Consider the following 21,694-nt stretch of genomic DNA (forward strand, 5'->3'; position numbering starts at 1 on the left):
CCGCTCAATGATAGAAGACTACCTTTCTGTAGAGAGAGACGACCGCCCAATGATAGACGACTACCTTTCTGTAGAGAGAGGCCACCTCCTTATTATAGAACATGTCTACAGAGAGACCTCTACCCTATGGTAGAACATTACTTGTCTACAGAGAGACCACCACACTATGATAGAACACACTTATCTATAGAGAGAGACCACCATCCTTTGACAGAAGCAGGGGCGGACTGACAACTCATGGGGCCCCCGGGCAATGGGGGATCATGGGGCCCCTGTGTCCTTGCCCAAACTCAAAAAAGCCTATGAAAAAGGTACCAGGGGCATCTCATGGGGCCCCCTACCAGGGGAGGACTGACAACTCATGGGGCCCCCAGGCAATAGGGAATCATGGGACCCCTGTGTCCTTGCCCAAACTCAAGCCTATGAAAAAGGTACCAGGGGCATCTCATGGGGCCCCCTACTGACCCCGGGCCCTTGGGCAGTTCCAGAGTTTCCAAATGGTCAGTCCGCCCCTGGACATAAGGCTACCTGTCTATAGAACAAAGCCACCCTACCCTTACCAGAAGTCTGATTGTCTGTAGAGCGAGCCCGCTACCCTCTGATAGAAGACCACATGTCTGTAGAGCGAGCCCGCTACCCTCTGATAGAAGACCACATGTCTGTAGAGCGAGCCCGCTACCCTCTGATAGAAGACCACATGTCTGTAGAGCGAGCCCGCTACCCTCTGATAGAAGACCACATGTCTGTAGAGCGGGCCCGCTACCCTCTGATAGAAGACCACACGTCTGTAGAGCGAGCCCACTACCCTCTGATAGAAGACCACACGTCTGTAGAGCGAGCCCGCTACCCTCTGATGGAAGACCACACGTCTGTAGAGCGGGCCCGCTACCCTCTGATAGAAGACCACATGTCTGTAGAGCGGGCCCGCTACCCTCTGATAGAAGACCACACGTCTGTAGAGCGAGCCCGCTACCCTCTGATGGAAGACCACACGTCTGTAGAGCGGGATCGCTACCCTCTGATAGAAGACCACACGTCTGTAGAGCGGGCCCGCTACCCTCTGATAGAAGACCACACGTCTGTAGAGCGAGCCCGCTACCCTCTGATAGAAGACCACACGTCTGTAGAGCGGGCCCGCTACCCTCTGATAGAAGACCACACGTCTGTAGAGCAGGCCCGCTACCCTCTGATAGAAGACCACGTCTGTAGAGCGGGCCCGCTACCCTCTGATAGAAGACCACATGTCTGTAGAGCGAGCCCACTACCCTCTGATAGAAGACCACATGTCTGTAGAGCGAGCCCACTATCCTCTGATAGAAGACCACATGTCTGTAGAGCGAGCCCGCTACCCTCTGATGGAAGACCACATGTCTGTAGAGCGAGCCCGCTACCCTCTGATAGAAGACCACACGTCTGTAGAGCGAGCCCGCTACCCTCTGATAGAAGACCACACGTCTGTAGAGCGAGCCCGCTACCCTCTGATAGAAGACCACATGTCTGTAGAGCGAGCCCGCTACCCTCTGATAGAAGACCACATGTCTGTAGAGCGAGCCCGCTACCCTCTGATAGAAGACCACACGTCTGTAGAGCGAGCCCGCTACCCTCTGATAGAAGACCACTCGTCTGTAGAGCGGGCCCGCTACCCTCTGATAGAAGACCACACGTCTGTAGAGCGAGCCCGCTACCCTCTGATAGAAGACCACACGTCTGTAGAGCGGGCCCGCTACCCTCTGATAGAAGACCACACGTCTGTAGAGCTGGCCCGCTACCCTCTGATAGAAGACCACACGTCTGTAGAGCGGGCCCGCTACCCTCTGATAGAAGACCACACGTCTGTAGAGCGAGCCCGCTACCCTCTGATAGAAGACCACACGTCTGTAGAGCGAGCCCGCTACCCTCTGATAGAAGACCACATGTCTGTAGAGCGAGCCCGCTACCCTCTGATAGAAGACCACGTCTGTAGAGCAGGCCCGCTACCCTCTGATAGAAGACCACGCGTCTGTAGAGCGAATCCGCTACCCTCTGATAGAAGACCACGTCTGTAGAGCAGGCCCGCTACCCTCTGATAGAAGACCACATGTCTGTAGAGCGAGCCCGCTACCCTCTGATAGAAGACCACATGTCTGTAGAGCGAGCCCGCTACCCTCTGATGGAAGACCACATGTCTGTAGAGCGAGCCCGCTACCCTCTGATAGAAGACCACGTCTGTAGAGCGAGCCCACTATCCTCTGATAGAAGACCACACGTCTGTAGAGCGAGCCCGCTACCCTCTGATAGAAGACCACATGTCTGTAGAGCGAGCCCGCTACCCTCTGATAGAAGACCACATGTCTGTAGAGCGGGCCCGCTACCCTCTGATAGAAGACCACATGTCTGTAGAGCAAGAGGCCACCACTCCCTGACAGAAGGTACTCCTTTCCAGAGTGAGTGACCACCAACCTCTGATAGAAGGCTATTTCTATAGAATGAGAGACCACCAATGTTTGACAAAAGACTCTTCATCTACTGTATAGGAAGGGGAGCCACCAATCCCTGACAGATCACTCATCCATAGGGAGACCACTATTCCATGACAGATCACTCATCCATAGGGAGACCACTATTCCATGACAGATCACTCATCCATAGGGAGACCACTATTCCATGACAGATCACTCATCCATAGGGAGACCACTATTCCATGACAGATCACTCATCCATAGGGAGACCACTATTCCATGACAGATCACTCATCCATAGGGAGACCACTATTCCATGACAGATCACTCATCCATAGGGAGACCACTATTCCATGACAGATCACTCATCCATAGGGAGACCACTATTCCATGACAGATCACTCATCTATAGGGAGACCACTATTCCATGACAGATCACTCATCCATAGGGAGACCACTATTCCCTGACAGATCACTCATCCATAGGGAGACCACTATTCCATGACAGATCACTCATCCATAGGGAGACCACTATTCCATGTCAGATCACTCATCCATAGGGAGACCACTATTCCATGACAGATCACTCATCCATAGGGAGACCACTATTCCATGACAGATCACTCATCCATAGGGAGACCACTATTCCATGACAGATCACTCATCCATAGGGAGACCACTATTCCATGTCAGATCACTCATCCATAGGGAGACCACTATTCCATGACAGATCACTCATCCATAGGGAGACCACTATTCCATGACAGATCACTCATCCATAGGGAGACCACTATTCCATGACAGATCACTCATCCATAGGGAGACCACTATTCCATGACAGATCACTCATCCATAGGGAGACCACTATTCCATGACAGATCACTCATCCATAGGGAGACCACTATTCCATGACAGAAGGCGACCTATCGAGTACCAGAAGATTCATCTCTGACAGAAGGATAGCTGGCTATAGTTGGATCCAGTATGAGGTTTGCTGATTGGAGAGTTCCTTGCCAGGCTAAGCAGGCGTTGTGTCGGTTATGTGCAGAGAGCCCCCTGCTTCCCCGCAGAGAGCAAGCCTCCTCTGCAGCATGCTGGCAGGACATGGGATTATCTACTCAGGCTGTGGCTGCTTTCTAAATGGCAGAACTTTGCACTCCTTGTATTTATTTATTTATATGTATTCCGCTGATTGTTCCAAAACGTTCATCTCGCCTTTACAAATCTGTTAAGTTGTGATGCAGGTAAGGGGCGGGGTCTTACAATGGCGCAGCAAAGGAGTCAGTGAAGATGAGGGATTGGGCCCCTTTGTGTCTCTGGTGTTGTTCTGCTCATCCCTATGACAGAAAGGAATGATATGTGGTGGGACCAGATTGGGGCGGAGTAGGGATTAGATGGAGGTCGGCCACCTGTCCTTACCTGGAAATCTCCGAGCGTGTCCCGACCCGCTGCTTCCTGAAAGATGTTTATTTCCTCATCTGTGTCATGTCAGTGTGATAATCCGAGACACGCCGCCCCGAGGCTGAGGGAGCGAGTCTAGGAAGAGCTGTCACAGGGAGCACGGAGCGTTCATGAAACATGCATACGGTGTGCACCGTCTGATCAATGTTTATAAACTATGTCACTTTGTATCTCCCATCTGATCAATGTTTATAAACAATGTTACTTTGTATCTCCCGTCTGATCGATGTTTATAAACAATGTTACTTTGTATCTCTCTATCTCCCGTCTGATCGATTTTTATAAACAATGTTACTTTGTATCTCTATCTCCCGTCTGATCGATGTTTATAAACAATGTTACTTTGTATCTCTCTATCTCCCGTCTGATCGATGTTTATAAACAATGTTACTTTGTATCTCTATCTCCCGTCTGATCGATGTTTATAAACAATGTTACTTTGTATCTCTCTATCTCCCGTCTGATCGATGTTTATAAACAATGTTACTTTGTATCTCTCTATCTCCCGTCTGATCGATGTTTATAAACAATGTTACTTTGTATCTCTCTATCTCCCGTCTGATCGATGTTTATAAACAATGTTACTTTGTATCGCTATCTCCCGTTTGATCCATGTTTATAAACAATGTTACTTTGTATCTCTCTATCTCCCGTCTGATCGATGTTTATAAACAATGTTACTTTGTATCTCTCTATCTCCTGTGTGATCGATGTTTATAAACAATGTTACTTTGTATCTCTCTATCTCCTGTCTGATCGATGTTTATAAACAATGTCACTTTGTATCTCTCCATCTCCCGTCTGATCGATGTTTATAAACAATGTCACTTTGTATCTCTCCATCTCCCGTCTGATCGATGTTTATAAACAATGTTACTTTGTATCTCTCCATCTCCCATCTGATCGATGATTATAAACAATGTTACTTTGTATCTCTCTATCTCCCGTCTGATCGATGTTTATAAACAATGTTACTTTGTATCTCTCTATCTCCCGTCTGATCGATGTTTATAAACAATGTTACTTTGTATCTCTCTATCCCCCGTCTGATCGATGTTTATAAACAATGTTACTTTGTATCTCTCCATCTCCCGTCTGATCGATGTTTATAAACAATGTTACTTTGTATCTCTCTATCTCCCGTCTGATCGATGTTTATAAACAATGTTACTTTGTATCTCTCCATCTCCCGTCTGATCGATGTTTATAAACAATGTTACTTTGTATGTTTATAAACAAAATTCTAACAAAGGTATGAGATTTTAGTGCTGAGGTCTCCAGCCAATCAGAACTGTGCTCTGGCGGATGGTACACAGATATGGAGCAGCACAGAGGCGGTCCTTGTTCCTGTATCTCCTGGCAGCGCACACCCATAGCACAGTGACTGCACTGTCACCAGTAGCTCCTGCTCCCAAAGCAGTGACCAGGAGCTGATAGGATGGTCTCTGAATCATGTGATCACTGTGGCAGCCAATCACAGTCATCACATTACTTGGGAAGCCCATGTAAAGTCCCCAGCATTACAAACTCTTAAAGGGCCAGCGTGACATTCATAGGATCCCTCATCTCTCCAGGAAGGTAAATGTCCCTTAAAAAAAAAAAAAAGACAATTTTCTGCATCTTGTTAGTGATAACATGAAAACCTTTATTACACATAATGTTGTCTCCTGATATACATCCTACACAAATCACATGACTGAGCGCTGTCCCCTCCCCCTGATTGTACAGACTGGATTCAGTATGAAAGATGTCCAGAACTTCCTCTGGGATGGTTAAAGACCGGGATCTGGTCACAGCCCCGCCCCTCCGATTTCTCATCTCAGAGACTGGCCAATCAGAACTGAGCCAGGACAAGAGAGACAATTATAAGGAAGAGGGGGGTGGGGATCCCGGGGGCACTGGATCCAGAAGGCTTCCACTCTAAAAAACACAACAATAATAGGGGCAGTTATGTCAAAATATATCAGGGAGGATGTATGGAAGGGTCATGTTAGGGTGGAGGTATGGGAGGGTCATGTCAGGGTGGAGGTATGGGAGGGTCATGTCAGGGTGGAGGTATGGAAGGGTCATGTTAGGGTGGAAGTATGGAAGGGTCATGTCAGGGTGGAGGTATGGAAGGGTCATGTTAGGGTGGAGGTATGGGAGGGTCATGTTAGGGTGGAGGTATGGAAGGGTCATGTTAGGGTGGAGGTATGGAAGGGTCATGTTAGGGTGGAGGTATGGAAGGGTCATGTCAGGGTGGAGGTATGGCAGGGTCATGTCAGGGTGGAGGTATGGGAGGGTCATGTCAGGGTGGAGGTATGGGAGGGCCATGTCAGGGTGGAGGTATGGAAGGGTCATGTTAGGGTGGAGGTATGGAAGGGTCATGTTAGGGTGGAGGTATGGGAGGGCCATGTTAGGGTGGAGGTATGGGAGGGCCATGTTAGGGTGGAGGTATGGGAGGGTCATGTCAGGGTGGAGGTATGGAAGGGTCATGTCAGGGAGGAGGTATGGAAGGGTCATATCAGGGTGGAGGTATGGCAGGGTCATGTCAGGGTGGAGGTATGGAAGGGTCATGTCAGGGTGGAGGTATGGGAGGGCCATGTTAGGGTGGAGGTATGGGAGGGTCATGTCAGGGTGGAGGTATGGGAGGGTCATGTCAGGGTGGAGGTATGGAAGGGTCATGTTAGGGTGGAGGTTTTGGAGGGCCATGTTAGGGTGGAGGTATGGGAGGGTCATGTCAGGGTGGAGGTATGGGAGGGTCATGTCAGGGTGGAGGTATGGAAGGGTCATGTTAGGGTGGAGGTATGGAAGGGTCATGTTAGGGTGGAGGTATGGGAGGGCCATGTTAGGGTGGAGGTATGGGAGGGTCATGTCAGGGTGGAGGTATGGGAGGGTCATGTCAGGGAGGAGGTATGGGAGGGTCATGTCAGGGTGGAGGTATGGAAGGGTCATGTCAGGGTGGAGGTATGGAAGGGTCATGTCAGGGTGGAGGTATGGAAGGGCCATGTCAGGGTGGAGGTATGGAAGGGCCAAGTCAGGGTGCAGGTATGGGAGGGCCATGTCAGGGTGGAGGTATGGAAGGGTCATGTCAGGGTGGAGGTATGGAAGGGTCATGTCAGGGAGAAGGTATGGGAGGGTCATGTCAGGGTGGAGGTATGGGAGGGTCATGTCAGGGTGGAGGTATGGGAGGGTCATGTGAGGGTGGAGGTATGGGAGGGTCATGTGAGGGTGGAGGTATGGGAGGGTCATGTCAGGGTGGAGGTATGGAAGGGTCACATCAGGGTGGAGGTATGGGAGGGTCATGTCAGGGTGGAGGTATGGAAGGGTCATGTCAGGGAGGAGGTATGGAAGGGTCATATCAGGGTGGAGGTATGGCAGGGTCATGTCAGGGTGGAGGTATGGAAGGGTCATGTCAGGGTGGAGGTATGGGAGGGCCATGTTAGGGTGGAGGTATGGGAGGGTCATGTCAGGGTGGAGGTATGGGAGGGTCATGTCAGGGTGGAGGTATGGAAGGGTCATGTTAGGGTGGAGGTTTTGGAGGGCCATGTGAGGGTGGAGGTATGGGAGGGTCATGTCAGGGTGGAGGTATGGGAGGGTCATGTCAGGGTGGAGGTATGGGAGGGTCATGTCAGGGTGGAGGTATGGAAGGGTCATGTCAGGGTGGAGGTATGGAAGGGTCATGTTAGGGTGGAGGTATGGGAGGGCCATGTTAGGGTGGAGGTATGGGAGGGTCATGTCAGGGTGGAGGTATGGGAGGGTCATGTCAGGGAGGAGGTATGGGAGGGTCATGTCAGGGTGGAGGTATGGAAGGGTCATGTCAGGGTGGAGGTATGGAAGGGTCATGTCAGGGTGGAGGTATGGAAGGGCCATGTCAGGGTGGAGGTATGGAAGGGCCAAGTCAGGGTGCAGGTATGGGAGGGCCATGTCAGGGTGGAGGTATGGAAGGGTCATGTCAGGGTGGAGGTATGGAAGGGTCATGTCAGGGAGGAGGTATGGGAAGGTCATGTCAGGGTGGAGGTATGGGAGGGTCATGTCAGGGTGGAGGTATGGGAGGGTCATGTGAGGGTGGAGGTATGGGAGGGTCATGTGAGGGTGGAGGTATGGGAGGGTCATGTCAGGGTGGAGGTATGGAAGGGTCACATCAGGGTGGAGGTATGGAAGGGTCACGTCAGGGTGGAGGTATGGAAGGGTCACGTCAGGGTGGAGGTATGGAAGGGTCACGTCAGGGTGGAGGTATGAAGGGTCACGTCAGGGTGGAGGTATGAAGGGTCACGTTAGGGTGGAGGTACGGAAGGGTCACGTTAGGGTGGAGGTACGGAATGGTCACGTTAGGGTGGAGGCATGGAAGGGTCACGTTAGGGTGGAGGTATGAATGGTCATGTTAGGGTGGAGCTATGGAAGGATCACGTTATGGTGGAGGTATGGAAGGGCCATGTTAGGGCGGTGGTATGAAGGGTCACGTTAGGGTGGAGGTACGGAAGGGTCATGTTAGGGTGGAGGTATGGAAGGGCCACGTTAGAGTGGAGGTATGGAAGGGTCACGTTAGGGTGGAGGTATGGAAGGGTCACGTTAGGGTGGAGGTACGGAAGGGCCACGTTAGGGTGGACGTACGGAAGGGTCTCATTAGGGTGGAGGTACGGAAGGGTCTCGTTAGCGTGGAGGTATGGAAGGGTCACGTTAGGGTGGAGGTATGGAAGGGTCACGTTAGGGTGGAGGTATTAAAGGGTCACGTTAGGGTGGAGGTATGAATGGTCATGTTAGGGTGGAGCTATGGAAGAGTCACGTTATGGTAGAGGCATGGAAGGGTCACGTTAGGGTGGAGGCATGGAAGGGTCACGTTAGGGTGGAGGTATGGAAGGGTCACGTTAGGGTGGAGGTACGGAAGGGTCACGTTAGCGTGGAGGTACGGAAGGGTCACGTTAGGGTGGAGGTACGGAAGGGTCACGTTAGGGTGGACGTATGAAGGGTCACGTTATGGTGGAGGTATGGAAGGGTCACGTTATGGTGGAGGTACGGAAGGGTCACGTTAGGGTGGAGGTACGGAAGGGTCACGTTAGGGTGGAGGTACGGAAGGGTCACGTTAGGGTGGAGGTACGGAAGGGTCACGTTAGCGTGGAGGTACGGAAGGGTCACGTTAGGGTGGAGGTACGGAAGGGTCACGTTAGGGTGGAGGTATGAAGGGTCACGTTATGGTGGAGGTAGGGAAGGGTCACGTTATGGTGGAGGTACGGAAGGGTCACGTTAGGGTGGAGGTACGGAAGGGTCACGTTAGGGTGGAGGTACGGAAGGGTCACGTTAGGGTGGAGGTACGGAAGGGTCACGTTAGGGTGGAGGTACGGAAGAATTTTATGAATGTGGTGAAATATAATTCAGGATGGGTGTGAGGGCGGGCTGGTGAAATTTAAAGTTTGAATATTGGAAAAAGGTCATTTTTGGGTGGAGATGAAGAAGAGGTAATAGGGTGGAGCCAGGGTAGGTTGCGGCGTTACCTGGGCAGCAGGTGGTGGAAGTACAGAAGGGCCCCAGGGATTCCTGACCCTGCAGTTCATTCAGGGCGGAGGTGTCTTTAAACCCTGTGGAGAGAGAATGGCACTGAGTGGTCGGTGAACATGGCGGACAGAGAGAGCAGTCACCTATCAGAAGAGTCTCTGACATGCAGCTGTTCACTCATTGGATAATGTGACACATTTCTACAGATGTATTCTCTCAGGTAGCGCCCCTCACTGCCCAACATGGAGAATAGCACAGATTTCCCACTGCTGATTACTCTGCAATGACAGTATGACATAAAAAGGTTTTTCTATATTGTGTTCCCGTGTTCTCCATGTCTGACTTCATCCCCCAGAATTCCTCACAGTCTCCAGGGTATTAGGGGTTAATTCAGGCCACTCTCTGCAGCAGCATGACAGACATTCTCCCTATGGATGTTGTCCTCAGGTGTGACTCTGTAGGTGTGTCCTGCATTCCTGGAGAGCAGAAAGGTAAATTCAGCCCACATGATTCACCAGAGATGTCACCCGTGTCCTCCCCTTATCCTGAGTGACAGCGACCGGGGACACCAGAGGTGGAAACAGGCAGAGGGGACACCAGAGGTGGAAACAGGCAGAGGGGACACCAGAGGTGGAAACAGGCAGAGGGGACACCAGAGGGGACAACAGGCAGAGGAGACACCAGTGGTGGAAACAGGCAGAGGGGACACCAGAGGGGACAACAGGCAGAGGGGACACCAGAGGTGGAAAAAGGCAGAGGGGACACCAGAGGTGGAAACAGGCAGAGAGGACGGACACCAGAGGGGACAACAGGCAGAGGGGACACCAGAGGGGACAACAGGCAGAGGGGACACCAGAGGGAACAACAGGCAGAGGGGACACCAGTGGTGGAAACAGGCAGAGGGGACACCAGAGGGGACAACAGGCAGAGGGGACACCAGTGGTGGAAACAGGCAGAGGGGACACCAGAGGGGACAACAGGCAGAGGGGACACCAGAGGTGGAAAAAGGCAGAGGGGACACCAGAGGTGGAAACAGGCAGAGAGGACGGACACCAGAGGGGACAACAGGCAGAGGGGACACCAGAGGGGACAACAGGCAGAGGGGACACCAGAGGGAACAACAGGCAGAGGGGACACCAGTGGTGGAAACAGGCAGAGGGGACACCAGAGGGGACAACAGGCAGAGGGGACACCAGTGGTGGAAACAGGCAGAGGGGACACCAGAGGGGACAACAGGCAGAGGGGACACCAGTGGTGGAAACAGGCAGAGGGGACACCAGAGGTGGAAACAGGCAGAGAGGACAGACACCAGAGGGGACAACAGGCAGAGGGGACACCAGAGGGGACAACAGGCAGAGGGGACACCAGAGGGAACAACAGGCAGAGGGGACACCAGTGGTGGAAACAGGCAGAGGGGACACCAGAGGTGGAAACAGGCAGAGGGGACACCAGAGGGGACAACAGGCAGAGGGGACACCAGTGGTGGAAACAGGCAGAGGGGACACCAGAGGTGGAAACAGGCAGAGGGGACACCAGTGGTGGAAACAGGCAGAGGGGACACCAGAGGGGACAACAGGCAGAGGGGACACCAGTGGTGGAAACAGGCAGAGGGGACACCAGAGGGGACAACAGGCAGAGAGGACGGACACCAGAGGGGACAACAGGCAGAGGGGACACCAGAGGGGACAACAGGCAGAGGGGACACCAGAGGGAACAACAGGCAGAGGGGACACCAGTGGTGGAAACAGGTAGAGGGGACACAAGAGGTGGAAACAGGTAGAGGGGACAACAGGCAGAGGGGACACCAGAGGGGATAACAGGCAGAGGGAAGCCCAGAGGTGACGGAGGTGACAACAGACAGAGGGGAGACCAAAAGGGACACCAGAGGGGACAAGAAGCAGAGGGGACACCAGAGGTGATAACAGGCAGAGGGGAGACCAGAGGGAACAACAGGCAGAGGGGACATCAGAGGGTACAACACGCAGGAGTACTAGAGGGGGCAACAGGCAGAGCAGAGACCAGAGAAGAGTCCAAAGGTGACAACAAGCATAAGAAACATCAGGAGGGAAATACAACAGAGGGGACAATAGAGGGGCAACAGGCAGAGAGGACACAAAAGGTGACAACAGGCTAAGGGGGCACCAGAGGTGACAACAGGCAGAGGAGACACCAGAAGGGACAACAGGCTGAGGGGACACCAAAGGTGAGAACAGGTAGAGGGGAGACCAGAGGTGACACCAGAAGGGACAACAAGCATAGGGGACATTAGAGGGGACAATTGACTGAGGGGTCACCGAAGGGGAGAACAGGCAGAGATTGCCTTTTTGGAAGACAAAGTGAGCCGATTACAGGAGCATGGGGATGAGGAAACCTTTCTATAAACAGTACTGTGTGTAAGAGAAATCAGAATTGTAGGAGATGCAAAGATCCTTTATAGACGATTATTTCATGGGGTTATCGTTCTCCTTTGCTCATTGATAAGGGTGAGTAGGATGGACTGATGTCCCCGAGGATTGTGACTTACTGCCTCTGTCACTCAGCACTCTGCCCATTTCAGATTAAATGTATTAGGAATGTCATTGTGTCACCAGCAAATAAAGATGGCCGCCGCCCTCCACTCATCAAGAGAGGCGATTATCTCTCATTGTCAGGATAATCTCCAGAGAAGACTTGTAAATCCAGACTGACATCAATGTGATCAAACATGCTGAGATGAGAGAAATGAATTCCACTATCTTCAGACAGATTGATGGGGAGAGAGAAGGGGGAGGTTATGTGACCCCTGGGGGTCAGGGTGTAAGTGTGCTGCTGTAGAAAGAGTAGGCAGAGTGATGGAGGTTGGAGAAAGTTGTAAGCAGGGGTGGACTGACCATTCAAGCACTCGGGGGGCCCGGGGTCAGTAGGGGGCCCCATGAGATGCCCCTGGTACCTTTTATAGGCTTTTTCGGGTGTGCTTTGAGTGTGGGCAAGGACACAGGGGCCCCATGATCCCCTATTGCCTGGGGGCCCCATGAGTTGTCAGTCCGCCCCTGGTTGTAAGTGTTCTCTACTGGAAACAGAAAGTAGAATGATGGCAGTATGCTTGGCTGGACAAAGGAAGTAGAGTGATGGAGGTCTGGAGAGTGGTGTAGGTTTGCTCCTCTGGAAAAACAGGTAGAATGATGGCGGTATGCTTGTCTGGATGAAGGAAGAAGAGTGATGGAGGTTGGAGAGTGGTGTAAGTGTGCTCCTCTGGAAAGACAAGGTAGAATGATGGCAGTATGCTTGGCTGGACGAAGGAAGTAGAGTGATAGAGGTCTGGAGAGTGGTGTAGGTTTGCTCCTCTGGAAAGAGAAGGTAGAATGATGGCTGTATGCTTGGCTGGACAAAGGAAGTAGAGCGATGGAGGTCTGGAGAGTGGTGTAAGTGTGCTCCTCTGTAAATAGAAGATAGAATGATGGCGGTATGCTTGGCTGGATGAAGGAAGTAGAGTGATGGAGGTCTGGAGAGTGGTGTAGGTGTGCTCCTCTGGAAAGAAAAGCTAAAATAATGGCGGTATACTTGGCTGGATGAAGGAAGTAGAGTGATGAAAGTCTGTAGAGTGGTGTAGGTGTGCTCCTCTGAAAAAAGCAGGTAGAATAATGGCGGTATGCTTGGCTGGATGTAGGAAGTAGAGTGATGGAAGTCTGTAGAGTGGTGTAAGTGTGCTCCTCTGGAAAGAGCAGGTAGAATGATGGCGGTATGCTCCGCAGGACTGAGGAGGTAGAGTGATAGAGGTCTGGAGAGTGGCAAAGGTGTGTTCCTCTGGAAAGAGCAGGTAGAGTCATGGAGATACGCATTGCTGGAGAGAGGGAGAGTAGATGTGCTCCTCTGAAAAGTGTGAAGAAAGTGCATATTGTTGGATAGAGGGGGTAGACTGATGGACATCTGGAGGAGAGTGGTGTAGGTGTGCTCCTCTGCAATGAACAGGTAGAGTGATAATGCTATGCTTCACTGATGATGCTCTGGAGAGTGGGGGATGTGCGCTGTCAGGAGCAGGGGCGGACTGACAACTCATGGGGCCCCCGGGCAAAAAGGGATCACGGGGCCCCTGTGTCCTTGCCCACACTCAACAAACAATAGATCCCTGTGCTCAAATCCCAACAGCTAGTGCATGCATTTATCCATCAGGTGCTAAAGGGCTGTAACCACATATTAACCCTAGAAATTCTGAAGGACCCTCTGCACACTGCTATATACACTGCTATATACACTGCTATATACACTGCTATATACACTGCTATATACCCTTCAAGAAGACCGTGTAATATATGATTGTATAGTCTGCTTGAAAGGGTATATAGCAGTGTATATAGCAGTGTATATAGCAGTGTATATAGCAGTGTATATAGCAGTGTATATAGCAGTGTATATAGCAGTGTATATAGCAGTGTGCAGAGGGTCCTTCAGAATTTCTTGCCCACACTCAAACCACACATAACAAAGCCTATAAAAAAGTACTGGGGCATTTCATGGGGCAGTGCAGTGCCCAAGAGCTCGATTGGTCAGTCTGCCCCTGGTCAGGAGAGAGAGCCATGTGAGACTGTCAAGAGAGAGAGTCAGGAGAGTCAGGACAGACAGAAGAGAGAGTCCACAGGCCCATGGCCTGGAAATCAAATCAGGATGGCAGAGACAGACCTACAAACCCAGGGAGAGTAGACTGTGCCAGCAATGTGACCAGGGGTTCTGGAGGACAAGGACCACTTCCTGCTACAGGGCCCCAAGTACTCATCAGTGAGGGACACTCATTTCCAGAGACTCGCCACTCTCATCCTGGACTTCACTTCTATAGAAGAGAAGAGGAAACTCCAAACTCTACTGGGAAAAGAGGAGCCAATGGTAAAAATGGCTGCACAACATGTGAGAGCATGCCTCAGACTGAGAGGGACATGAAACACTGAGGACTTTACATGGACTCTTCCCCCCATCCCCTTTTATATTACCCCTTCCCCCTCCCCCTTTCCATACAAACTGCTTGGGCAATGCTAAAATGTTATTTGGCCCTGGCAATAAAGCTCATTTGAACTTGTGTTTGAGAAAGAGTAAGGAAAGAGACCATTAGGAGAGACAGGAGAGAGAGTCAGGAGAGTCAAAACAGAGAGTCAGGAGAATGAACCATGAGAGACAGAAGAGAGAGAGTCAGGAGAATCAGGAGAAAGTCAAGAGAGTGTCAAAAGAGAGAGAGTTAGGAGAGAGAGAGACAAGAGAGAGAGCTAGGAGAGTCAGGAAAGAGAGCCTGGAGAAAGAACCATGAGAGAGTCAGGAGAGTTAGAAGAGAGAGTCGAGGGAGACTATCAGGAGAGAGTCAGGAGAGAGAGAGTCGGGAATGTCAAAAGAGAGTTAGGGGAGCTTGGAGATAGAACCTGAGAGAGTCAGGAGAGACAGTCAACAGAGAGACCATCAGGAGAGATATTCAGGGGAGAGAGAGTTGGGAGTGTCAAAAGCGAAAGTTAGGGGAGTCAGGAGAGTCAAGAGAGAGTCAAAAGAGAGAGTTAGGAGAGACAGGAGAGAGAGCCTAGAGATAGAACTATGAGAGAGTCGGGAGAGTTAGGAGAGAGGCTCAAGAGAGAGACCATCAGGAGAGATAGCCAGGAGAGAGACCATCGGGAGAGTCAAGAGTGAGAGTTAGGAGAGACAGGAGAGAGTCAGGAGAGTCAAGAGAGAGTCAAAAGAGGGAGTTAGGAGAGACAGGAGAGAGACCATTGGGAGAGTCAAGAGTGAGAGTTAGGGGAGTCAGGAGAGAGTCAGGAGAGTCAAGAGAGAGTCAAAAGAGGGAGTTAGGAGAGACAGGAGAGAGAGCCTAGAGATAGAACTATGAGAGAGTCGGGAGAGACCATCAGGAGAGAGACCATCGGGAGAGTCAAGAGTGAGAGTAAGGAGAGACAGGAGAGAGAGCAGGAGATATAGGAGAGAGAGAGAGCAGGAGAGGGAGAATGGAGAGAGTCAGGAGAGACAGACAATTTTTATATTTTTTTCTACTTTTGACCAAGACAATCTGATTGAATGACTTTACCGATGACGAAGTATTTCACCCGCAGACAAGAGTTCTCCTCGATGGTCTGGGGTAAGATTGTCACTTTCCACAGAGGAACGTGCAGAGCTCCAGACAGCGCGTCCCGCAGAGCTGACCTGAAAGGAAAGGTTTTACATCAATCTGAACCATAGACAGGGCCTCTTGATGACACAGGCGAGTCCACGGCAAGAATCACACTAAAGGAACCCTGGAGACACTTTTCACCTTTTGGGGAGATTTGGGAAATGTTCATTCATAGCTCTGACTGGCCTCGGAGTAGCTGTCCACTTGCTGATTAGGACAGGGTTCAGGCTCCTTATGAAGGTCACTGCAATATTTGTTGAGTTTTATTGGCCACGTCATCAGTATGAAATGTGCTCTCTCTGGAACCCTTCTGTATCCATCACCTTTGCCATTGGATTTCATTATGTAATGCACACATTTCTTTGTGCTGACTCTAGTGGCAATCCACTGTAACTACAATTCGTTGAATGTATTTCTGAAGTGGTACGGTCCAGTTTACCTGTGTGTTTAAGTTAGCTGGTTTAGTTTATAGCTAGCCCCGCCCTTCCTCTTGGGGTTTCCTCAGCTGGTTACCAGCCTTCATAGTGGGAACAAGGTTTAGAAGATCATTGTCCGTTCACACATCCATGTACTGCATTTTAACAAGTAAAACTATGTTGGATTAAACTTTTGTGTCTTATTGGAGAGTTAAGCTGTCTGTGGAACGTGCATATTCAGCAGGTGACCATACTGGCCACATTGTCCAAGGCCTAAAGGAGATATGTCAATGCATAAAGCGATGTTTGAACCAGAACAATGCTCATAACAATGAATCAATATACCTGAAACACCAACAATTTACTTTCCAAATGACTCTCTTTCTTTAGAGCCCCAAAAAGCTCCCCGACTGAAAATATCTGGAAATTTGAGGTGTAATGTTTGTTCATGGTGGCCTTCTGTCCCCCAACTTTTGGGTCATTCTTTCAGTGTGGTCATTATTATCCAATGATGAAATTCTGTTCCCTTTCCAGGGGACTAAGTAGGAACACACTCATTTCAGATGTTTCATGTATATCCTCTAGAGCAAGACACGGCCCGGGACACATTATCAGCATTGAGGTCCAAGATGGGGACTGTCCAAGCCAACACAGGACAGGTAGCATTTATGGATTACTACAGGTTCAGGTGGCCCTCTGATCCCAGGACACGGCCCGGGACACATTATCAGCATTGAGGTCCAAGATGGGGACTGTCCAAGCCAACACAGGACAGGTAGCATTTATGGATTACTACAGGTTCAGGTGGCCCTCTGATCCCAGGACACGGCCCGGGACACAACATTATGAGGATTGAGGTCCAAGATGGGGACTGTCCAAGCAAATACAGGAAAGGTGGCATTTATGGATTACTACAGGTTCAGGTGACCCTCTGATCCCAGGACACGGCCCGGGACACAACATTATGAGGATTGAGGTCCAAGATGGGGACTGTCCAAGCAAATACAGGACAGGTGGCATTTATGGATTACTACAGGTTCAGGTGACCCTCTGATCCCAGGACACGGCCCGGGACACAACATTGTCAGCATTGAGGTCCAAGATGGGGACTGTCCAAGCAAATACAGGACAGGTGGCATTTATGGATTACTACAGGTTCAGGTGACCCTCTCATCCCAGGACACGGCCCGGGACACAACATTATCAGCATTGAGGTCCAAGATGGGGACTGTCCAAGCAAATACAGGACAGGTGGCATTTATGGATTACTACAGGTTCAGGTGACCCTCTGATCCCAGGACACGGCCCGGGACACAACATTATCAGCATTGAGGTCCAAGATGGGGACTGTCCAAGCAAATACAGGACAGGTGGCATTTATGGATTACTACAGGTTCAGGTGGCCCTCTGATCCCAGGACATGGCCCGGGACACAACATTATGAGGATTGAGGTCCAAGATGGGGACTGTCCAAGCAAATACAGGACAGGTGGCATTTATGGATTACTACAGGTTCAGGTGACCCTCTGATCCCAGGACACGGCCCGGGACACAACATTGTCAGCATTGAGGTCCAAGATGGGGACTGTCCAAGCAAATACAGGACAGGTGGCATTTATGGATTACTACAGGTTCAGGTGACCCTCTCATCCCAGGACACGGCCCGGGACACAACATTATCAGCATTGAGGTCCAAGATGGGGACTGTCCAAGCAAATACAGGAGAGGTAGCATTTATGGATTACTACAGGTTCAGGTGGCCCTCTGATCCCAGGACACGGCCCGGGACACAACATTATCAGCATTGAGGTCCAAGATGGGGACTGTCCAAGCCAACACAGGACAGGTAGCATTTATGGATTACTACAGGTTCAGTTGACCCTCTGATCCCAGGACACGGCCCGGGACACATTATCAGCATTGAGGTCCAAGATGGGGACTGTCCAAGCAAATACAGGACAGGTAGCATTTATGGATTACTACAGGTTCAGGTGACCCTCTGATCCCAGGACACGGCCCGGGACACAACATTATCAGCATTGAGGTCCAAGATGGGGACTGTCCAAGCCAACACAGGACAGGTAGCATTTATGGATTACTACAGGTTCAGGTGGCCCTCTGATCCCAGGACACGGCCCGGGACACAACATTATGAGGATTGAGGTCCAAGATGGGGGCTGTCCAAGCCAACACAGGACAGGTAGCATTTATGGATTACTACAGGTTCAGGTGACCCTCTGATCCCAGGACACGGCCCGGGACACAACATTATCAGCATTGAGGTCCAAGATGGGGACTGTCCATGCAAATACAGGACAGGTAGCATTTATGGATTACTACAGGTTCAGGTGGCCCTCTGATCCCAGGACACGGCCCGGGACACAACATTATCAGCATTGAGGTCCAAGATGGGGACTGTCCAAGCAAATACAGGACAGGTGGCATTTATGGATTACTACAGGTTCAGGTGACCCTCTGATCCCAGGACACGGCCCGGGACACAACATTATCAGCATTGAGGTCCAAGATGGGGACTGTCCATGCAAATACAGGACAGGTAGCATTTATGGATTACTACAGGTTCAGGTGGCCCTCTGATCCCAGGACACGGCCCGGGACACAACATTATCAGCATTGAGGTCCAAGATGGGGACTGTCCAAGCAAATACAGGACAGGTGGCATTTATGGATTACTACAGGTTCAGGTGACCCTCTGATCCCAGGACACGGCCCGGGACACAACATTATCAGCATTGAGGTCCAAGATGGGGACTGTCCATGCAAATACAGGACAGGTAGCATTTATGGATTACTACAGGTTCAGGTGGCCCTCTGATCCCAGGACACGGCCCGGGACACAACATTATCAGCATTGAGGTCCAAGATGGGGACTGTCCAAGCAAATACAGGACAGGTGGCATTTATGGATTACTACAGGTGCAGGTGACCCTCTGATCCCAGGACACGGCCCGGGACACAACATTATCAGCATTGAGGTCCAAGATGGGGACTGTCCATGCAAATACAGGACAGGTAGCATTTATGGATTACTACAGGTTCAGGTGGCCCTCTGATCCCAGGACACGGCCCGGGACACAACATTATCAGCATTGAGGTCCAAGATGGGGACTGTCCATGCAAATACAGGACAGGTAGCATTTATGGATTACTACAGGTTCAGGTGGCCCTCTGATCCCAGGACACGGCCCGGGACACAACATTTTGAGGATTGAGGTCCAGGACGGGGACTGTCCCAGAGAATCCAGGAAAGGTAGCATTTATGGATCTCTGGAAGTTCGGGTGACCTTGTGATCCCAGGACATGGCCTGGTACACCGCATTATCAGGATTGAGGTCCAAAATCTATGACTATCCCAGCAAATCCAGGACAGGTGGCATTTATGGATTAATACAGGTTTAGAGGAACGGTGGAGACCTCTACTGAGAGGGGCCCCATTGGTACCATATCATTGACTTCTCTCTCTCAGGATAATATAATGACTGATCTATGACAGCACGTCACACTCATTGTTCATCCAGACTCACCTATTGAAAGGTTCGACTTTTTGGAATAGGAGGGACGTGATGGGGACATCGGGGAGGAGCATCGAGGACTTTTCCATAGAGTCCCATGTCAGTGCCAAAGTCCTGCTGACAACTGATACAACAAAGGTAATAGGTTACACAGTGCTGAAGGATCATTCATTAGGTGTGTCTGGTGCATGCTGGGAAATGTCTGGATTGATCCTGCCAGTAAATGGGCTCCTCGTTATTTTATGAACTTCAGGAATGTTCGATGGAGAACCTCATACAGACAAACCTACACCTAACCTCCTACACACAAGACGTATAAATGTACAGATCAGATGAAAAAAGCCCATAAGCAGTGCAATCAGCACATCGAATGAATACAGTGATCAAAATAAAGAAATCTAATGGCTAGATTGCACCATGTGTGGGCAACTTGAGACCAATCAGACTATGCAGGAGGATGATACCTGTGAAGTCTCCAGCCAGAGGTAAGTTGGTATCTGTGAACATCAGCCGGTTGCTTGGAGATATCGGTCCGTGTTTACCCATCAGATCTCCAACTCGGCAGTGCTGGGACTCTTGGGGGCCACACCATGGCCAGTTCCCTCCCTGGGGAGAGGAGAGAAGGGAGTAATAGTCTGCGTCTCATTTCTCTAGCCCCCCCACACAATGCAGGCTGGGAGAGTGACACCATCTCTTGGCTTTGCAATGGCAGGAGCTGGGAACCGGGTGGGACAATCACCAAAGAACACAATATGCCACCAGCCATCCACAAGTGTCAGTTCTGGGGGGTTAGTCTTTCCTTTCCTGGAGTTTGCTCCTCCTGGTTATGACACCATTAAGAACTGTATGTGTACAGACATAGGGAGGAGCTTCATACTAAAGATCAGCCAATCACTGCTTTTCACCGCTGACTTGTTCACAAGATCTTCTTTGGTTTGTAAGGCTGATAAGGCTGAAGGCTGAGGGGTGACAACTCCGTATTAAGGTCTTGTGCTCCACCTCTTACCATGACCTGCAGTTGCTTTACTCCACTTTGGTGGAATTTGATGAACGTTTTTCTTTTGTCATGCTATGTCACACTAGGCCTCTCTCACCTGATTGGGCAATTCATACGGATTGTACGTTTCTCCCCCACTGTCTTGGGTGCGGATGGACCAGCTGAGGTTCTGCAAGGAAAGTAAACCATCAATATCAGAATCTGGATGAGATCTGGGTTTGTACTCCACACCGGGACAGATTCACCAAGAGGCCACCATGGGCCAGTGCCTAGGGCAGCAGGAGGAGCTGAGGCAGTTCCATGATCTCTGTATACAGAATGTTTGGGTTTTATGTTCTCATTTATAAACCTGACACTGGTGGTGAGATAATGTGTGGAGCCTCTATGAGCAGCATCATTATTTATGTCTGATTACCGCATGTCGGAATGCTGTTTACCTTGTCCGGGGAGACTGGCTGCAGGTCTACCAGGATCATGGTGTCGCTGGATCCTCCATTCGGGTAGACAATCTGTCTCTGTGGAGAATACACACAGGTCAGAATTCACTGTTATCTACAGAATAGACTCATTATTGTGCGTATGTACAAGAACCGCCTACAGCATTGTCTATGGAACGCTCTTATAGAATCACATTGACTTAGACCCGGACTTATTCACACTCAATATTGTCTATTCTCGTGCGCACAATTAATCTACAGCGTTGTCGAGAGACTAAGCTTCCCATGCGTCTACTATTCTCCTACAGCATTGTCTATGGAACGTATACATTGACTAAGCTTCCCATGCGTCTACTGTTCTCCTACAGCATTGTCTATGGAACGTATACATTGACTAAGCTTCCCATGCGTCTACTGTTCTCCTACAGCATTGTCTATGGAACGTTCACATAGACTGAGCTTTCCTTGCGTCTACTATTCTCCTACAGCATTGTGTATAGAACATATACATTGACTGAGCTTCCCATGCGTCTACTATTCTCCTACAGCATTGTCTATGGAACGTTCACATTGACTGAGCTTTCCTTGCGTCTACTATTCTCCTACAGCATTGTGTATAGAACGTATACATTGACTGAGCTTCCCATGCGTCTACTATTCTTCTACAGCATTGTCTATGGAACGTTTACATTGACTAAGCTTCCCATGCGTCTACTGTTCTCCTACAGCATTGTCTATGGAACGTATACATTGACTGAGCTTCCCATGCGTCTACTGTTCTCCTTCAGCATTGTCCATGGAACGTATACATTGACTGAGCTTCCC

The 21,694-nt window shown here is 50.4% G+C and overlaps 1 protein-coding gene across 2 annotated transcripts in view; it reads right to left on the minus strand.

Annotated features, from left to right (window-relative positions):
- Nucleotides 1-5,520: 5,520 nt before the first annotated feature.
- LOC149470622 (uncharacterized) overlaps nucleotides 5,521-21,694 on the minus strand; it is a 44,104-nt gene continuing 27,930 nt past the window's right edge. For both annotated transcript variants that reach the window (XM_089661611.1, XM_089661612.1), the window contains exons 4-10: nucleotides 20,870-20,947; nucleotides 20,530-20,601; nucleotides 19,900-20,041; nucleotides 19,448-19,559; nucleotides 15,403-15,518; nucleotides 9,371-9,454; nucleotides 5,521-5,819 (exon numbers count right to left, since the gene is read on the minus strand). In XM_089661611.1, coding sequence (XP_089517737.1) covers nucleotides 5,734-5,819; nucleotides 9,371-9,454; nucleotides 15,403-15,518; nucleotides 19,448-19,559; nucleotides 19,900-20,041; nucleotides 20,530-20,601; nucleotides 20,870-20,947 — 690 coding nt within the window. In that variant the 3' untranslated portion in view covers nucleotides 5,521-5,733. The remainder of the gene's footprint in view (nucleotides 5,820-9,370; nucleotides 9,455-15,402; nucleotides 15,519-19,447; nucleotides 19,560-19,899; nucleotides 20,042-20,529; nucleotides 20,602-20,869; nucleotides 20,948-21,694) is intronic.

This window comes from Staurois parvus, unplaced genomic scaffold (assembly GCF_062004578.1).
Source record: "Staurois parvus isolate SC_StPar_1 unplaced genomic scaffold, SC_StPar_1.0 ptg000034l, whole genome shotgun sequence".
In the NCBI taxonomy this organism is placed as follows: Eukaryota; Metazoa; Chordata; class Amphibia; order Anura; family Ranidae; genus Staurois; species Staurois parvus.